This window comes from Cuculus canorus, chromosome Z, assembly GCF_017976375.1.
Source record: "Cuculus canorus isolate bCucCan1 chromosome Z, bCucCan1.pri, whole genome shotgun sequence".
Lineage (NCBI taxonomy): Eukaryota > Metazoa > Chordata > Aves > Cuculiformes > Cuculidae > Cuculus > Cuculus canorus.
In genome coordinates this window covers 53,923,347-53,945,125 of record NC_071441.1, presented here as the reverse complement: position 1 = coordinate 53,945,125, position 21,779 = coordinate 53,923,347, and the positions used below count along the sequence as shown (strand labels likewise).

Sequence of the window (21,779 nt, the reverse complement as noted above, 5' to 3'; positions counted from 1 at the left end):
AAATTGCCTTTTATGGTGAAGAAAGCAATCCTATACTACTTTGTGTAGCAGTTCAAAATGAACATGTATTTGTGCAAACATGAGAAGAAGCGCAAAAAGAACACAAAAGAATAAAATTACATGGAGGCCCTAAAGAATAGCTTTTGCTTGTTTGAATGCATAATCTTTAGGAAAAATGAAAATATTTATAGTAGATATTGCATGGAATAACGCAGTATTAAGTGATAAAGCACAACAAATCAAGAGATACTCTATTCATTGTTGTATCTCTTATCCAAGAAAACCTTCTATTGATGTAAACTGAAGTTTGAATAAGTGTACCATCATGTATTTATCTGAAATACCCTAAGAATGACACATTTTATGTAGACATATCAACTCCAAACTATGGTATGATAGTTCAAGGGAAAAAAACACCCATGTGAGCAGGAGTGGAAGAACCAAATGCATCAGTGTCTAGTTCCCTGTCTGTTACTGAAGAACCTCATGCAAGTCCTGAAACTACCCATTATTTGCTTATATGCTACAAAATGAGTGTAATAATAGCATAATTGTCATATTCTTCCACATTCTCATTTCACAAAGCCATGTAAAATCATTTACACATTGCTTTCAAAAGAAGAGGTCTACAACTGAAAGGGAATCTTTGTGGGGCTTTTTGTAAAAGTGTTCCAATGTAGTATTAGCAAGACTCTGCTAGTATTTTTGTGTACTGTATTCTGGAATGTTAACAGGTTTTCTCATCCTGAGGAAACCCATTGAAAAGGCATATGATAATATTTATGTTATAGAAGAGACAATGTGTAGTGTTGACAATACAACATAAAAAATATTACTGAATTTGAAGAAATCATTTTTACTTCAGTGTTTATTATTAGTTCAAATATAAAAAGGAGCTTGCATGTGCAAAAGATATCCATGCACTATCTTTTTAACGCAGAACATGAACAGATTTAAGAGTCAAACAGCAATTACTATGTTTTTAGAACATTGATTTCTTTCTACAGTAAAGTTATACCAATCTTTAAAAAAGACAGTAATTAGAGGAACAGAGATTTAACATCATACAGAAAATGTTTATGATGGCTATTGACAGTTTAAATGACTTTTATATACCATAAAAACACATATCTTCTTAGAACTACCATTTATTGTATAGCTCAGCCAGTGCATATGTCACCATAAACACACTCCTCTGTTCAATATCCCCATAAAACCGCAAACCGATTGGGAAGATCTATTACCTCCCACTATGACATCTTATAAAAAAAAATTAGGCATCAAAGAGGGCAGCTTAATAAAAGCCTCAGCTCAACACCCAGTTCCGGTTAAAACAGGAAAAACTGAAAAGAAACTTCCAACAAAATGCTGCATTAAAAATACAGAAAATACTGTAACGACCTTCTACAGAAAAAAATGATACAGCATTATCTTCCGTATGGGTCACTTTTACAGCAAAACACACCACAGAAAAAAGAGGTTTTCAGAAGGCTACCAGGAAACTATTTAAAAGTCCCAGAGAAACTCTCAATGTGAAACAAAAAGAAAGAATTTTAATTGTTTGCATAGGAAAAATAAGAGAAAGCCTGACAAAGGTAAGAAAAATAATAAGCGGCATTCGGAAGGTACCCAAAAGCTGCTTTTCTGCTAGTCTCATAACACACAAGGAAAGAAACATTTAAAGCTGCTGAAAGACAGCAACAATTAAAATTGAATAGGGATTTTTTTTAATATACAACATAATCAAAGTACAAGACTCAATGCATCAGGAAATTGTTAAGGTCAGTATTTGAACAAGAAAAAAGAAAGCTATTGGAAGTGTGTTTGAATGAGAAGGATAAGCATTGCTATATAAGCAAATGCTGACTAGAAAGAAACAAAAATGAAGGGAATATTACACTTCCTACCTGAGATTTTAAGCAAATTTTGGCTAATACAGAATTAAATAAAATCTTCAAGTAGGCACAAGTTATGCACTTACAAGTCTTTTCATGGTAAGAGTGTCTTGACACTTTCTGAGAGGTATCCAGAGTATTGATCTATTACCTGAGATTTAATGTATTTTATTCTCTCTGGGCTTCAGGTAGTCCTTAGCTCAGTCATCTACTGCTTTAATCAAGATATTTATTTGGATTTCAATCAAAATAAACCTTTACTTCCAATAGCCTGAAAATTGCTGTCACTGTTGCTCAATCTCACTACGTTTGTTGTAAGGAGATTATCGGAAATTCCTCTGTTTGCAACTGACATACTCATAATTTTTTACTACATTAAAGCATTTGATTTTCTCAGCAGTTTCACATGAAAGCTTTCCTGGACATCTAAGAATGGGGCTAGAATTTCCTGTGCCCCCACATCTGGTGTTTCTGCCATTTCCATCTCCCCGTCCTCCCTCCTTACAGAGTTACCATTTTAGGAACATTATTATATTGACTTTTGTTACAATAGCCTTTACTGACTATTTTTTTTTTTTTCTTTTTTCATTGGTGATCTCTCCTAGTTGTCCTTCAGGTTACCCACTTTGCCTTGAATTTTAATTATGCACAATTCTAGAAGATTCCCAAATGAGCAACAGTATATCCAACCTTCCTAATATCTCATTTAAGTTACTTGTTGGACACAGGAATAGTTTTTGGACTTCAGCTACCTTAAACATATAAGCTTCCTACGACACACTTATACATCTAACTTACTACTACTATACTATATGCCTTATTACTAATCCATTCACTTATTAATGATATAATCTGTTAAAACCTATGCATACAGCTGATTTCAATGAAAATTAAGAATGAACACTTGCATTAGATTTAGAACTCCCCAAACTACTGCTTCTCCCCAAAGGGAAAACCATTGGGAGTGTTTATCAGCAGAAACAAGGGATGAACATGTGGTATGGTGCAACTGCATGTAACCTAGTGCATTAAATTTGCCCACTTGGCTGGGAGGATGGCTGGCTTGGAACAAGCTGCGTGTGTGAAGTGCAACTGATTGTAGACTCCGAAACAAGATAGCTGCACAAAAATCAGCTGTGGGAAATGGTTTCTGGAGTGGTCTATCAAAAATTTGCATCCAGGAACGGTTTAGACAAGAGTACGGCCTAATTGTAACACACACAATCCATGGCACAGGATGTTCTACAGCTTCTGACAGTGGTGACAAGTGGCACTCCTCAGGGGTTGGTATTGAGATCAGTGCTGTTTAATGTATTTGTCGCAGACATAGACAGTAGGATTGAGGGCACTCTCGGCTTGTTTGCCAGTGACACCAAGCTGTGTAGTGCAGTGGACATGCTGGAGGGAAAAGATGCTGCCATCCAGAGGGACTTGGACAGACTTGAAAGGTGGGGCTGTGCGAACACCATGAAGTTGAAAAAGGCCAAGTGCCAGATCCTACACCTTGATTGTGGTATTTCCAAACACAGATACAGGCTGGGTGGAGAATGGATGAAAAGTAGCCCTAAGGAGAAGGATTTAGGGGTGCTGGTGGACAACAAGCTCAACAAGAGTACTGGCAATGTGCACTTGCAGCCCAGGAAGCCAACAGTATTCTAGGCGGCATCCAAAGAAGTGTGACCGGCAGGCTGAGGGACTTTAATCTACCTCACTACTCAGTTCTTGAGAGATCTCACCTGGAGTACTGTGTTCAGTTCTGGAATCATCAGCAGAAGGACATGTATCTGTTAGAGTGAGTCCAGAGGAGGCCCACAAAGGTGTTCCGAGGGCTGGAGCACCTCCTGTACAAAAGGACAGGCTGAGAGGTTTTGGTTCGTTAAGCCTAGAGAAGAGGAGGCTCCAGGAAGACCTTATGGCAACCTTTTAGTACTTAAAGAGAGCCTACAGGATGGGTGGTTAGAGGTTTTTTACCAGGGAGTAGGCGATAGGATGTGGGGTAATGTTTTTAAACTGAAAGAGGGGAGATTTAGATTAGATATTAGGAATAAATCTTTCACTGTGAAGGAGGTGAAGCAGAAGGTTGTCCAGAGACTTTGTAGATGCTCCATCCCTAGAGATGTTCAAGGCCAGTTTGGATAAGGCTTTGAGCAATGTGATCCAGCGGAATGTGTCCCTGCCCATGGCAGAGAAGGTTGGAACTAGATGATCTTTAAAGTCCATTCCAACCCAAACCATTCTATGATTCTTTGTTTCCTCATATACATTTCTTCCTAGTGGCTGGAAAAGTTGCTAGGATTTTAATTTGCTGGTGGAGCTTAAGTTGTAGACTATACGTCATCTCAAATAGCCAGAAGCACATGGCTACTGGCTCTTCCTGTTGCAGCCCCACACTAAAAGCCACTCTAAAACCCTATGCATAGTTGCGATGATACTTCAATGTACTATCAAAACACGAGCTGATCCTCTGCCACACAGCCTGCATCTGCGCAGTTTCCAAATACATTCATGTAGTAAGTGTGAATGCCACAGATCATCTATGATGAGGAGGTAGAAAGCAGAGAACTCTGCACAAACACTTGCTTATTTAATTAAATATGTTGGATTAATACATTTTATTCTTCTTGGGAGTGCAAGGCACTTAGTTATGACTGACAGAGTTAATGATCCTCAGAACATAAAATAACATGCAAATCACACCTTTAAATCTGAACTCTTTATAGTTTCAAACTTTATTTTTTCCTGGTTGGAGCTCTGTCATTTCAATTACTTGAGTGGCAGCCAGTACTCCAGACTTTGACATATTTTCACTAATGCTTCAGATTCCCATTTTTTCAGCAGGCAATCTCTGATAATGATGATAATGCATATTGTTTAACATATGGAACATTATAGAAATTTTTTTTTTTTGTGGGAAACCTGTTGATTTCAGTCTTCTGTGCATTTCCATGGATTTTGACTTGTTCTGAAGAACTGTCTTTCTGGGCTATATTAATAGGTGACAGTTTAATCATTCTATATGTAGATGAAGGCATTAGTTACCTGCATACTGGCTACTTGTCCAGCACTGTCATCTGTCATATGAAGAGTGATTAGTGAGGGTGATAATGGTGTGACAACAAAGGCTGGTTCATGAACAGGACTAAGCCTTTCACAATAAAAGCAAGAAAGACCTTGAAAGTTGGACTTTGTTGAAATCCGTTGTTAAAGAAAAGGGCATCGTAGCACATCCAAGATTGCATGCTTCTTTCTAGTGAATACATCTAGGCGATGTATTTGCATAGCTTTCAGTCAAAGTGATCCTGAAGGAACAAAATGATTTACTGCTCTTATGAATGCCAAAAAGTATGCTTTAGACTCACTGGGCATCAGTTGTACATTGTTTTCAGGAATTTAAGCTCATTAAGTTACTCTTTGGAAGAGCTTCTTTCTCAGTGTAGTAAAACTGTAGGGAGACATGCCTTGCCTCAAGGTAGTTCTTGCAAACAACTCCTCTCTCCTTGATGCTAGATACTTTCAACAGAACATTTGAGAGCCAGATTGGCATTCATTAACAGCATGACAAATTCCAACCTGAACGGAGTTCAGGAAGAATCTTTATACAGGAAGATAAATAAATGCCTCTTAAGTAACAGAGGAACATTCAAAGAACATATTATTCTTGGGTATCACCACAAAAATCTGCCTAGGTTTCATGTGAAGCACACTTTCCTATCCAAATATTAGTTAGTTTATGAGCCCTGAAATAGGAATATTTCTTCCTTTTTTCGTTGCTGGGGATTCAGAATCTTTTCATACAACTGTTAGCAATAAATAACAGTTTTGCAAAAGATATAAGTATACAATTAGTGAAAATGCTAATGATCTATTTTATGATTTACATATCAATTATTTACATGCATAAAAGGTCAAGGAATCTCAGAAATACTGACAGGATGTTTCTTAATGCAAATGACAATACCAGCTTTAAGAATGTATCTTGACAGCAGAATCAATCACAGCTTAATTGATTTAGCAACAGAATATCAGACATGAAATAAATCTAAGATAAAAAATCCTTGTACAAAAGAAGTATAATGTGATTTTTGGAAATCTTCACAGTTTAGACGAAGATATGTGTCTTTCAATGAGGTAATTTTAATTTACCTTTTTATGATGGAACTACTTTGACAGTCTTCTTGATCTACAGTGCGTTCAGAATTGAACTGCTAAACTTCACGAAGCAGAGGAATTTGTATCAAAGGAACTTTGTGACTTGCACTAAAGAGATATCGTATCAAAGATTTAAAATAAGGCCATCACTAGAAGTCCTATATTTCTTCCTGATTGCAGAGACCTCCTCTGTTGCTTTTCATAGATGACATTCTTAGAGACCCTCTGAACACTTAAATATTATATATGACTTATTATCACATCTTAAATCAGACTATCTGAAAAGGACTGAATTTCATTCTCCTCCAAAGAGTAACTGTTCACAAAGACTTGTCCTATCTCAGATCACCTTAGCTGCCTTCTTTGGTTCTAATCTCCCCACAGTGAATCTGGATCACCTGTGTGAGAGCTGTACTTTATTCTGAAGTTGGTACAAACATACTTTGCTGATTACCAGGATCACTAGTTAACTGTTACATATCTGAATATTTTTAAAAGCATACTGGGCACCTAGCAAACATCTGTGATGAATTATGCCATAATATACTATGTATGTTTTTTCATTAATTAGGTAACAAGAGATGGTATTTTCCAGACAGCACAGGTTAAGTATGCTTTTTGCTTGATGAATATTCATGTGTTATTCACTTTACTGCATCATTAACAAAGGTGACATCTTTTACATTTAGTGGAAGGAGAACAGTTGTGTGTCATATTCTAACTATGTGACTGATCTCATGATGGATCGTGCCTGAGAACATCAGGCCACATGTGGATATTTTCACAGAAGATCTTCATTAAGACTGGACATCAATGGCACACAGTAGTGAAAGCAATGAAGGTACAGCTTCCTGTCTTTCCACTCTCCAATGTCTTTTATTTTACTTATCAGGTGGCAGACTCACGTGAAATGCACACAATTACAAGAAACACACTTGGGACCACAAGGTACTGCACTCATGATTTAGCCCAGGTACAATTGTTAAGCTCTTTGAGTTACAGGTAGACATAATCTTACCTGCTTTTCTGGTCTTGAACTGGTAACAAATATCCTTTGCCATCATGTTTACATGATGAACTCAGCCCTCAATCTTGATTGACTGCTTTAATGATATGAACATTAAAACACACGAAGATCACTGTGACTGCTGCTGGCAGTCAGCTCCCCTAGATGGCCATTCCCAGATTCAGGGCTAGACAGAACAGAACCCAAAGAAGTGGGTAATATCCAACATCTCCATGTTCCAAGTGGAAGAGGTAGACATATAATTTGGATTAAGTTAGTGGGACTGCCTACACTACCTATGTAATTAAAGAGAGAGAGAGAATGTCCAGAGTTAATGAAATTGAATATCCATATGCAGGCCTTTGAAGACACTTTCCATTGAGTATATAAGTGACATAAGGAACATAAATAGTTATTCGAGCTGGACTGTATTGGTTCATGACACTTTAAATTACAGACAAGTATCTAAATGGAGCACTTAATTAAGGAAGACTGGATTCAGTGCTTATTCACTCTCATTTGAATGAGTAGATTTACCTTTTATGCACAAATAGAACGTGGATTCTTGACTGTTTGTTTGAGCTTTTAACTTTCTAACTGAGTACCAGTTGGCTTCTCAAAGCATCTATAACGTGAGAGTTTTAGAACCATGCTGTGCTTTGTTTTATTGCACAAAATAAAACACAGATTTGGCACATGTATTTCTCCTTAGGCAAGCACTTGTTCTAAATGAATTTTACATACTAAAAAGACTGAGCTTCTATTTAAGTGACAAAAAAACCAAGTGGATTACGTTTATGGGTTAGAACATGATCACTTGCAGATGAACATGCATAGCTCTGCCTTACTGGTTTCAAACACAAAGAACTTCTGATTACATTAATTAGAGAAACATCGAGCTGTAATTTTCAGTAGGAACACAAAAAAATGCACCACCTATTTGGTTCTTAAATTTTTTGGTTGATGAAGTGTAAATCTTACCATATAATCCCTCTTATGAGATAGTATTAAAATCTCAATTTTTTCATTCTATATGGTTACTTGCCAGTTCTCTTAACTACGCACTCTAAGACTAGAACCTGCTGTTCCCAACCTGACTTGAAACCAGGAGAATTCTTCAAATAAATTATAATTATTAGAAAGAGGTCCAGATACTGTATTTTAAATAGGATTAAATGTACATCTGATTTAAATCTGGAACTTCTACCCTTGAACTTAAGTATCATGATTTGAAACATTTCATTGTTTATAGATGCATAAGTAAAGAAAGATCTAGAAGATGTATTTATTCACAAATATCTTTTTGGTTATTCTTTCCACTTTTGTCTAGCATTGATCAAAAGCAACCAACAAATAAGATAAGATATCTCTACTATTTAAAATATGCTTTTCCATAAATTCATGATAAATGTGCTTACCGTTCCTCACCATGCTCTAGAATCTGTGTAGCAAATTATGCAATGTTGTGCCCAGGAAGTTGGAAATCAGGTCATTTTCTGAAGGTGATTGTAGTATTCAGTAGTAATTCACTTGCTCATAATATCAAGGCCAAAAAATTATAGGCTTCAGAAGACCAGATACAGTATTAATCCTCAGCCCCGCAAGCAATAAAAAGGCTCCTATCTATAAATACAATAAAAGTTACCAGGTGGAACTTACTGTGCTGGCAGTGAATCCCGTTAAATCCCTCTGGACATTTGCAAACATATCCTACGAATGTGTCACCTCGGTATGCTTCACTGATTTCACATATCCCACCATTATGACATGGATTAGGAAGGCAGGGTCCTGAGAGAGGGAAATGAAAAAGAAAAGTATATTTACAAGTGTAATGATAAACATATAATAATTTCAGTCATTTATATGCACTCATTAAGTAAATAAAATCCCTTATGTAGACCTTCATATCTCACTAATCCACTAAAATATACCCTCCACTTAGTTCAGATAACTTGCCAGCACAGATCCATATGAACAAGAAAAAATATGAAGCATGTCACTATTCATTAATCACAACATTATTTTTTAATGTAAGAGAAGACAGGAGACAGAGAAGCTAAATCTTGCTCTCCTATTAAAGATAACAGGCATTTTAACTTCTATACCACCACGGAAATATATATTAATCAAACATGTGCCTATCACGTACAGAATGACATACGCAATATCCCTGCATAATCACTACATGTCAAGTTAGTAGCTTTAGGAAATCTTTGCTATGGCTTTGGGAGACTTTCTGAATATGTGACTATCTGGGTCAGCAGTTTGCAGCTACTAAACCACTGCTCCTAAACCGAGTGCCTTTGTGGCAAATCCACTTCAAACTGATTTCATAAAGGTCTTCTAATTTATTTTTTTTCCCAACTAACCCCATGTTAGGATACCTGAAATTTCAGCAGTGAAATCTGATTTGCTATATTTGCAACAAGTATTCATACTTCTAAATAACAACATCTTTTGAACCTAAGTCTACATTTTATTCATGTAATGGCACATATTAAAAATCCCTTACATCTTATTATCTTACTAAAACTACCTGCAATATACCTGTTACCAGAAGAAAATATGTTAGCATTTTGATAATTTTTTTTTCAATCTCCCTTTACAGGACTGATAATCATTTCTGGGTAAAATTCATGTTCAAGTTTGTGTGTGAAAAGATTTGGGATTTCAGTATAAGGCACGTTATTTGCAACCTTTGCCATCTACACAGAAACGTGTTTATCTTTGCTTATTGAAATGGAATATAATTATTCACCCACTTAAAACTGCATTACAAACAAAACCAAAATCTCAATGACAACAACAGAAAGCCCAGAAGATAACTTCTTACCACAGCATAATTAACCTAAAATCAGCACTAGGTATTGAATTATTTAAATCTAAAAGAGCTATAAGTTTAATCATTTTGAAGGTCTGCCTATTAGTTTATGCTTTCAGTTGCAAACCCAAACTTTGACAAATGTTCACAGCAACAGCATTCATTCATAATGTCACATTAGTGAAAAAAAAATATTAATTTGAAAAAGATAAAAATTAACAGAATGATAAGAACACATTCTGCAATTCTAATTGCCAGGGTGGTTATAACAATTTGGAAACTATCCATGTACACATTTCTATTACAACACACGTCATCAGCCTATTCCAGAACACAATCCTGCAGAAGCTACATTTGTGTGCATCATTAAATGTGGGATATGTCTCACTGAACACAATAAATAGCAGACATGAATATATAATAGCTTATTCCAAATGCAATTAGTAGTAAAAAAAAAGGCAAAAATCAGGAAGATGAAAAGGAAGAGACTGGCTGTAGCCTTTTTCGCCTTTCCCCACCCATATTATGCATTAAACTTCGAAAGCAATGGTACACAACGTTCTTAACTCTAAGACAACATATATCACTCCTCAAGCAGGCCTAGGAAGCCTCATGGTTTCCAAGCATCACAGCTTCTATTCATATTATTTCTTTTCTGTAATAGTCTGGGAAGAAATATGTTTTGTAATTTGCACTTTTGCTTTCCCAAGGAATATGAGTTGTGTACTTTTTTTCAGATCTCTATCATAGCACTGCAGTTTGGGGAGTACATGCAGGTAGCCTCACATGTTAATTATTCCTATGCAAGCAGATCTCTAATCTTCCAAGAACAATAAATCTTTTAATAATTACTTTCTCGTTTTGCTTGCTGCTTTCTCCATATGGCTTGTTAAGCACATGTTCAGCATTCTCCCATTGATTTTCTTTAGATTTTGCATTTTCTTAGATCAGTCCAAAGTACAAAGGCTTAAAAGGTCAGTTGAGGTGCAGAGTGATAAATACACTGATGCATGCCAACATTTCTAACTAATCTTAGTCTTCCATGATGCCTTTCTATGAAAAAAAAAAAAAAAACCCACACCAACAATATGAATTTTTTTTTTCCTCATTATAGTTGTTATTTGGTCATAAACATATAACAGCAGTATTTTTCAATCTAAACGTTGAATAATTTTGCCTTGGGATTTTGTTTTGTTACTAGAAACTGGCAGTTCAAAAATTATATTGAGAGCAATGAAACACCCTGCTTTAATGCACTGAAAGTAGTAAACCATAATAATCTAATTTTCACCAGTTAACAACAAACCATGTTAGACTCATCTGTGTTCTGAAACAAAGGATGATTGAAACTATATCATCATATCTTGTTCCTCCTGATTCTCTGGAGGACCCTACTCTTGAGTTCACGCATCTTCAGGATATTTAAATTGCACGAACCTCTAAGCGTATGGTTTCCCGGTTTTGGTTTGTTTGTTTGTTTTTTTTAACTGAGTCTACAGTTAATCCTTGATGCAGGTTATTCAGGTTTTCAGGTTTGAGTGCTTGAGTGTCTAGAAGTATGTGAGCCTTAATCATGCCATCATTCCATTTAAGCATCAAAGATGGTACGTAACGTCTACATAACTACATAACTGCTGACAGAGGATGAGAGGTCTCAATTGACTTCCACAGGGATATCTAGGCTTTTATACAATGTTGCATTGAATGCTGGATAATTAATTCTCTGCCAAACTGATTAATATTCTTAGTTACACAGATCTGTAGCAGTAAGTTAAAAGATACCCTACTTTACAAAAAAAATTTAAAATCCAAACTTGTGAACTAATTTTCAAAAAAACAGTGGACTTCAGGGGTTGCTTTTTTAAATCAATGGCACTGTAATACTTTTGCAGGTAATCTTTAAGTGGCTTCCAACACAAAGGGAACAGCAACATTTGATCAATATTAATGACCAGTGGAATTCAATCGTATGTTTTCCAGGCATTTTTATCTATGTTTATATAAAATAATGTCAACAAGATTAATTGCACACTCAAAGTAATGGATCTATTTGCTTTGCTGCTCTTTTGAGCCATTCTTTGTGCAGTTCCAGTAGTATTAGCCAACATAATAAGCACAGCCCAAGATACATTTTTCTGTTATTCAACTGAAATCCCATGCTGGTTTTGAAAAAATATTTGAAGTTAACTTGAAGTACAGCAGGTTTTAAACTTTCTCAACGCACTCTCTAAAATCCCTGAGATTTTATAGACTGATAAATCAAACAAATGCACCCTCAGCAGAGCCGTGAAGGGGCTCAAGGTAGAGCCATGCTATCTGTTTTCTTCTTTGATGAGTACAATGAATTAAAAATTCATAAAAATAAACTCCTGTATAAAACAATACTAAAGTGGTAATTACGTATTTGAGAAAAATAATTCATTTGTCTAGAGCAAAAAAAAAGCCAGGAAAACATTATTTCACCAATATGAATGTAATTTTGATAATGATAACATATACAAAAAGTGAAATAGCTTACTTAGGAAACTGTTACTTCACTTTGACCTATAGTATATCCAAATTCTTTTTAAGTAAAAGAAAGAAGTGTGCAAATATTCTTCTACATTTTCCCCCTGACAGTCTAAAAGAAATGCATTTTTAAAAATGCATAGTCTCGTGCTGACCTTTTTTTAAATGGTCTTCCATTTTTGAGAACAATCAAGTAAACAAACAAACAAACAAAAGCCTAGAAAGAGAGGCAACTGTAAAGCACAATTAAATATGTGTATGTGAAAGTCATTACCTAAAATACTGATTGTTCTTATTTCAACTATTTAGTTTTACTACAAACTGACCATATATATTTCCACATAAGCAAGCTACACAAAGCAATGTAAGGTGATCTGAAGAGCAAGAGGGCTGATCACAGAATCATAGAACAGTTTGGGTTGGAGGGAAACTTAAAGATCAACCGGTTCCAACACCCTCTCCACAGGCAGTGACACATTCCACTGGATCACATTGCTCAAAGCCTCGTCCAGCCTGTCCTTGAACACCTCTAGGGGTGAGCAACCATGACTTCTCTGAACAATGGATTCCAGTGCTTCACCATGTTCACAGCGAAAAATTTCTCCTAATACATAATTTAAATCTCCCCTTTTACAGCTTAAAAATGTTAGCCCACATCCTATCACTGTACCCCCTGATAAAGAACCCCAACCACCTTTCCTGTAGGTTCTCTTTAAGTACTCAAAGGCTGCCATAAGGTCTTCTTGGAGACTTCTCTTCTCTAGGCTTAACAAGCCAAACTCTCTCAGCCTGTCCTTTTGTATGGGAGGTGCTCCAGCCCTCGTAACACCTTTGCGGGCCTCCTCTGGACTCACTCGAACAGATCCGTGTCCTTCCTCTGCTGAGGACTCCAGAACTGAACGCAGTACTCCAGGTGAGATCCCTCAAGAACAAAGCAGTGAGGGATTTTCAACTCCCTCAACCTGCTCGTCACACTTCCATGGATGCAGCCCAGAATACTGTTGGCTGCCTGGGCTGCAAGTGCACATTGCCGGCCCATGCTGAGCTTCTCATCAGCACTCCCAAGTCCTTCTCTTCAAGGCTTCTCTTCATCCATTCTCCACCCAGCCTGTTTGAGAGTGCCACAATCAAGGTGCAGGATCTTGCACTTGGCCTTTTTGAACTTCATGATGTTTGCACAGACCTACCTTTCAAGCCTGTTCAGGTCCCTCTGGATAGCATCCTTTCCCTCCAATACTTCAACCACAACACACAGCTTGCTGTCATTGGCAAACAGAATACCGATCCCAATCGGGATCATTGGCAAACAGAATACCAGTCCCAATACCGATACCTGAGGAACACTACTCATCACTGGTCTCCACTTGAACACTGAGACATTGACAATAACTCTTGGAGTGCGACCATCCAACCATTTCCTTGTCCTTAATCTGAGGACCTTACACCTATGCAATGTTCTTCTGAGAAGATGTGGTAGAGTTACTCTAGTGGAAGTCTACCTGAGTCTTTGGCAAGGCTTTTGTGTTTGCATATGTGCGGTATGACAGTAATCACTGTCCCCCCTAAACGACCAGTATGCATTAGAATGAAAGAAGAAAAAGAAAAAAATTTGTTTCCAATGCTTTGCTGATGAAACACTCCAGCCCTCCTACTCCTCATCCTGCTGAGGACAGCAAGGGCTGTACAGAAGCTCATTTGCAGTAAGAGCACAAACTACATCAGGGACAGACACAAAGTCTGTCTAAGAGGGCAGCTGTGCAGATGGTCAGCAACACAATAAACACATTTTTTATGATGCATCTAGGTGCATTATCAAGAAGTCTACAGACACTTTGTCAGATATTTTTCTGATAAATCCTTACCTAGGACTTAAAAGTTTGACAAAGGCCATTTCTGAAGTACAGTGGCTAACAGCAGAGTCTTGTAGCACTATCTTAGCAAAATCTAATGATCAGGATGTAGTTGAAATAGCAGCTGTAACAGTAAGAGAAAACAAACAAGGCCCCCTCAATGATTCTTTCCCTTACCACTCCACTATTCAGTGACAGTGATCTGTAAAACAAGCCATTTCTTACGCTTCCACCAAACAGCGTAAGTATTTTTTGCCAAGTATAAAATCTGCTGGTGCTTTGGTGGGAACGACATTCAAAAACTGGGCAGTTACAGGTGGCTTAAAACAAGAATTATAATATCAGTCATGTCTTCGTCAAAGTCTGAGCCCCGACACTCAAACGTGTGCATCCTGATATGCTGAAACAGGAAGATGATAAGAAATCAAAACCCATAATTTCTTGCTAAGACAAAATTAACTGAGGAATATGAAAAACATAAAGAGGAAAAGAAAAGAAATATATACTCCAGTGGAGCAGCACATGATGAATAATCACTTTTTAAAAAAGTAAAATTAAAGGCAATGCAATAAAAATATTAACACTTTTGACGTTATCTATCTTCTGATATTATCTATTCATTCTTCTTCACTTTGAAATAATGTAACCTTAACGAAAAATACTGAATTAGATATTGACCTTGATATACATCAAGATGAAGATACCATTAGCTACAAAGCTTATTTCTTCATATATTTTGTGGACTATTACTAAAGTAGGACTAATAGATAACGTTACTCTGATGATATAGGAAGCTCCAAATCTCATAAAAACAAATATTGGAGTCATCATGAAACTAATAAAACATATCAAATGATTTTACATTTCATATCAGACCAAAAATACTCTCTAGATGCTTGCCTTCATACCACTATCTTTTCTTAGGTGCCTCTTGGCTCGACATGGATGTCAGTCAAACAGGGGTTCTTTCCCCTCTGGTAAACTGAAATCTTCATTAGAGATCTTTCACACAGTGTTAACACCAGCAGTTCAAAATCTTCCCTCCACCAATGTTTTTATAATACAGAAGATCCTTCTTCTGAAAAAGCAGAGTCTTCAAAATAAGCTGTGACAGAACTCCCTTAGTAAGAGCTCTTATGTTTTGAAATAAATATGTGTAAAAGAATCTAGTGGCAGATAGGACTTCTTTCATCTTTATGGGGAGAGAAGAATTAATCTCCTTGCTACTGGAGCTAACAGAATATCACAATCTTCCCATGATGAAGCAGTTAAAAGATTATCACACTGAATTAAGCTCAGTATCCAGGTAATCCAACACCCTGTCCCTGCTGTTCATCATTTCCTGCAGCTTGAGAAGAAAGTTGAAGAATCCTGCAGTGGGAATAATTAAAAATCTGCACTAGTTATCTTACAAACATTTCAGGTGAGCCTAATCTCTGAATCTTTATATTTGACACTTTTTTCCTAATATTTATGTTTTCTCCAGTCAGTAAAAATTATGCTTATAACCACCTAGATATGCACTTCTTTTTCGGAGGTATATCGACATTTCTCTTTCCTCATGATCCTTTTAAAAACTGTTAAATGTGTATTTGAGATGCGTGCCCCTTCAAATGTGAACTTATAGATTTCAAAGCTTGGCAGACATAAATCTAAAATATAACATAATCCTATTCAAAAGAGAATAGCATTCACAAGCATTCAAATTTGAGCATTCAAATCCTGCAGGAATGTCCTTACGGGTTCTGATAGAGAACTGATTTGTTGCACAAAAAGGGCAGGAATGCAGCAGAAGCTTTTGAGGGTCTCTGATCTTCCTCACATTTACTACTTTGCCTATTAATTTAATATGATTGTGTAAGGCTTACCTGACGCAAAGGCTGGTTTTGAATGCTCTCAGCTGCGTGTCTGCGTAGGAGTTTTGATACTTCAGAGACCACTTTAATAACTTGACAGAAATGATCCCACACCAGCTGAGTTCTGGGAATCATTAAATCACACCAAAGTACATACTTATGTCTTAGCCTATCTATAGGTTCAAGCACAAAAATATGACATATCCATTCTGGCAATGCAGTATTGGGATTTAGGTCTCACTAATAGACATCCTTGAGCTTGTGCATCACCTCTGTGGTTAACATTAAGCTTCTGATCATGTATTTGTAGATTTCTCCTGTATTTAGAAGAAAAATACCATTTATGAGGAACACGCTTGGTATAGCTGGGTCCGAAGAACGGTGTATTTGTTCACTACTTGAAACTGTACATCTCAGCTGCCTGCTTCACAGTGCATGTATTTAAGGATTTGAAGAGAGCATTCCCAGCAGAGTGCTACTGACATTCTGCCAGAATGACCCGTAATCGTGAAAATAGTTTCTTCTACCCGACATTCTCATTTTGCCACTTAGGTATGAATCACCTTCAGTAATGAATGAATAAGTTGTAGTCCAGCAGTTGTTCTTTCTTTCTCATTGATATTTTTTTTAACCTTAGCAGCCATTCAAAATGCATGTAAACATCTAAATATTTTAGGGCTCAAACTGGTGCATCATGACATGGCTCAAAGAAAATAAAGAGGTCTTTCTGTTTAACTAAAACCCGCTGAAGTCAAACTTGATGTATTTTGAACTACCTCATCCTTCAAGTCTTCTTAGGTGCAATAAGAAATTTTTGCTTGCTGAGCATGCTTGAATATTTGTAAAACTAAGAGAAAAAAAACCCAAACAACAACAGATACTACGGGTCACTATACTTTGTACTATTTCCTTTTGAAATTTGCCACAGCTGATTGTGTTTTGCTGTTAGTATACAAATGAGTTTTATAGCCACAAATATTTATAATACCTACAGCTTGCTGTTTGTTTTGTTATTTTAGCCTGAAAAGAATAGGCCTTGCAGAATGTCTTTCACAGTTTATGCGCATTATTGATATTATTAACTGATTGTTCTAAGTTATCCTAGTTAAAGCATTAAAGTATTAAAAATAATTAGCAGTTACACACACCTTCATCTCATTAACATATTCAAAATACCAGCTTTTAAAAAAATAAATCTGGCTCATAAGTGAATTAGTACAGTATTAGATTCTATCTAACTACATATTCATTATAAACTAATGGCACTAATCCAGACTTAATTGCACTGTGATTAAATATTTATCCTGTTTTTAATGCAGCAAATAGAGTATGCTGATTATAATCATCAAGGTGTCTCCATCTGGATGCAGCAAAAGCTATTCACCCCTTGAGTGCAAAATGCTTTAGATCATTTCTGCACATTACCCTCTGATTCTATTCTGTGGATTTTTATTGCAGAGAAGAACTTTAAACTGATGGTCCAGCCATCTCCCAACCTTTTTTAACTAAATAACCCACATATTTTCTGATAAGATACTACTTAAACTCGATGGCTATGGAGCGCCTTTCCTTAATAGTCTTATACGTCTCTCTTAATTCTGCCATTGACTGAGATCGACAGATTATACCCGATTTTAAGGCATAGTCAGTGTAGTGGCAATGTAGTGATGCTAAACAGGGTAAGATCTGAAAACGCTCTAAAAGGTGTAGAAAATTTCAATGCACTACCAGATATTCTCCCCAAGTTCTCTCATTATTTTTCCTCACAGTCCTTAGCTTCCAAATGTGAAAAATTCCTTTCCACAACTTCTATGCTGACTTTCAGTTCTTTATAATCTTCACCACCTACATACGTGTTTCTGAATACAGTCCACAGTATTCTCCCACCAGTTAGCTCACAAACTTGCTGTAGCAAGTTCCTGTGAGACATCCACTGCAGCCTTTCAGAGGAGGGTTTTACCTTCCCAAAGAAAACCTTTGGGGTTTTTTTTCAGAAAATTCAGTTCAGGGTCTTTTTCTTATCTTCCTCTCAGGCAGCAGCATTATTTTTTTCCTAGACGATACTGTTTCTGTCACTGACTTCTCCAAAGTTTACTGAGCTAAATGGGCAGGCTTAGTTGCCATACTCAATCTTGGAAAGAGAAATATTTTCCATTAGAAATTTTCCATTATTTTCACATTAGAAATGTTTTCCAAATCCTCTTGGAGATGATTCTGGTTCACATCAAACAGAAAAATCTCTGCAAACACAGAGAATCTTGTGTTTTGTAAAAAATTTGCTGGAGGACTGCAAATTCATGAAGAATTTTCTGCATCAAAATATTCAAATATTATAGATTGGAATCTTTGAAATATTCAGTTCAAAAGTGCAGTTCTTACAACACTAATATCTACATGTTCCATATTAAAATAAACTCTCCAGATCCTTTCCCTATGTAGTTAAAACAAATCTGTTTACTGTACAAATTTACTGTATTGATATTTTACTTAAGTGAAATACAATAAAGAAACTACATATAGTTTGGTACCTAATGTAGAACCTCACTGTCAACTGGAATTTCTATACATATGTTATTTTTAGCATCGTAATTCTCATCATCATATATGAAGATGTCAGTTTTCATTGTTCCACTGCACTTGAAACTGCCAGTGATCAGAACCTCTAATCCTTTTTCGTCTTGTTCCGCTTATAACTGGAAAATGGAAAATATCTGAAAAGATTATGTGAACTTTAATTATAACAGCAAATAGATTAAAATCCAGTTAGTCCTCTTGCCGAACATTCTACTGGGAACTAAAAAATGCAACAGCCTAAACTTACGCTATTCATATTTGCATGAGTCAGGTCCTAATTACTCGGGCCGCATTAACAGCATGGAAACTGAAGAAGAGAATCTCAGAGGGTGGTTATCCTTAGGACATGAAATATTATTAAAAAGTGATGAAAGAGAATTACTAAATATGAAATATATATAGTCCAAAAAGCTGTAAAGTTGTCCGCAGCAGAAACCGAGAGAAATAGACAGGACTTATGCTTGTCATTATTTCCCTTAGGATGTAGGACAGAGGAAATACATCTTTTCCTCTTTTCATTTTTCTTCCATCTGTCATCAAAACTTTCTGTACCATAGCCTAAGTCTTTTTGAATTTCAGATCCTGTCACGAGTATCCACCTATTATTCTCTTTGTAGCTAGATCTTCATCCTCTTTTCTCCTCATTCCTCATTCCTGCTTCATATTGGTCTCTGGCCAACTCAGAAAATCACAGTCTGCATAACCATCCCAATAGATAATCACAACCTGTGATTGTGCCTTCATGTGCCTTCAGTTTTTAAGACATAGAGTAGAATAACTGGATGTCTGCTTCCTTTGCACCACTTATAATCACAGCACAAATACAAACTAATTGCTTGATCTATGCGATTTACAAGTACCTAGTTGTACACAGATGAAAATATTGACCTATTTTGGTGGGGAATGGCAATAACTCCTGCACAGAAATACTGGAGATCAGTCTTTTCTGATACACAATGCTTTACCTACAAAATTCTTTTTTTGTGCACGTCTCATCATTGTGCCTCAGTTACAGTTCTCTGCACAAGTAAACTCTGCCTTCCTCAGAGCCCCACACAAGGGCTGGGGCATAAGCTGCAGCACTCTTGAGGCTATAAATGTATTCCTTTAGGGAATGGTAAGGTAGACTTCCTCTGGTGCCACACTTTTATCTTGTGTCCACCCTCAGCTGTGGCATAGGTAGCTCATCAGACACATGCAGCTTTCCTCTCATTTGCAGGACCCACAGATTTGTGCACAAGCATAATGACAGTCATGTTCATGGGAGTTATTTAAAAAGATAAGGGCATGAACTAGACATAATTAACTTCCCTTCACCTCAGGACAGATGACCTGAGTGCATGTTAATACTCTCTTTCCAACGTAGTCTAATCAATAGATGGATACGGGTCCTGAAAGAGAATCCATAATATTACTTTTCTGTCGATGGAACAGAATCAGGCACAGAAAGGTTACCTGGCTGGGAAACGTGGATGCTGCAGTTATGGTCTGAATGACAGGGAATAAGACCAATTGGATCAGCTATGAAAATAAACCCAGTATTTTACTAATGCAACGTGTATATTCATTGAGGATATCCCTAGCTACATCACCTAAACACTTTGAAGCAAATTCTTTACATGGAATTTCTTAAAAGGTACAATATATTGTTTGTATTCTGTTACCAACAATCTAGACAGAACCAAAACTTGACAAATACATTATAAATTCTGTCCTTGTCCCTGCCCAAGGGAGGCTAAAGCAGAATGCTGACCGGAAGGACCACCGATTTATGCTTTGTTTCAAAAAGTGCCCAGCATTTCAGTTTTGCAGAGGTAATTATTAATATGGTTTTCTCATCTAGAGACTGGATTAAAAAAAAAAAAACACAAACAACAAACTAAGAAATTCCAGGTTGATATGTAAACAATCAGATGGTGAAATATTGTCACACTTCCCCTAAGTGCATATTAATAAATAAATAGTGTTCTGAAGTTTTAACAGGGTTGTAGAAATACTGTAGAAAGCTTGAAACTAATGAAATTAATGAATAACTGTAATAAAGACTTGTAATACTGCTGTGGTGTAATTCAGCTTTGCAAGGGAATGTTAAAATATAGTACTGCAGGAAAATTGAATACATAAATCTATATCTGGACAGACCTTTTTGTTCTTGGGTTATAGCTTCCTCATTGTGGCTAGCCATTTCAATTACATTTCATGAATTCAAAGTTTTTTCTTAGCTTATTTGACACAATTCAAATAACTTCTGAAGTACATAAAGGTAAAATTAATGTAACACTTTTTAGTAATATACAACTACACATTCATAGGAGCATGGTACATTTTCTTAATTGTTATTTTTACCAGAACAGTTGTAATACAACCAGAACTCCTATGCCGGCCAGCGGAAGCTGTGTCTTGAATAAGTACTAAAAATACACTTCTGCACTGGACTGCAAAATCTTCCACTCTTTTACTTATCTTCAGCTATACTGATACTTTTTATTTGACGTTTTTAACCTCACAGCACTGTGGATCTTCTGTAAAGATTTTTGCCACAATTTTGAGTTCACATGGTATTTACTCATAAGGAGTAATAGTGAAGTCAATATTTTTATGTAAGTGCAGTAAAAGAGAAAAAAATAATTGTTTCCAAAATAATAATTTTAAACACTACAATTGTATAGCTAGGTTTACACAGTACAACAGAAGATAGCTGAACAGTACATTCTTTCTTTAGGTCTAAAACTGTTAATGGCAGGCAACCTGTGACTGTTTATTAAAATACAAATCCCAAATCTTCATTCAATATATTTTTGCTTGTTCAAGCTAGGACAGGCTCAAAGATCTTCTCAACACCTAGATGATACAGCTGCTCACGGAGTCTAGGTAGTTGATTCCTTACTGGCAAACAGTACTGACTGGAGCCACAGTCAAGACAGCCTGAGACAGCAGGGCTTTTTTAACTTGATGAAGGGTTGTGGGGTATTACTAGTGGACAAAGAAGAGTGAACACATCGCAGTGCAAGAAGAAACTAATTTGAATGGGCATGAGATCAGTAGCTGATGAGACAGAGATTCGTAAGAAGAAAGATCAGATGGAAGAAAACAGATCGCTTCAACTCTATTTTAAACTCT

At 36.4% G+C, this 21,779-nt stretch overlaps 1 protein-coding gene across 1 annotated transcript in view; it reads right to left on the bottom strand.

Annotated features, from left to right (window-relative positions):
* The window catches only part of EDIL3 (EGF like repeats and discoidin domains 3), a 259,985-nt gene that overhangs the window by 119,926 nt on the left and 118,280 nt on the right, over positions 1 to 21,779 (bottom strand). Inside the window, exon 4 of the mRNA XM_054055095.1 lies at positions 8,710 to 8,838. Coding sequence (XP_053911070.1) covers positions 8,710 to 8,838 — 129 coding nt within the window. The remainder of the gene's footprint in view (positions 1 to 8,709; positions 8,839 to 21,779) is intronic.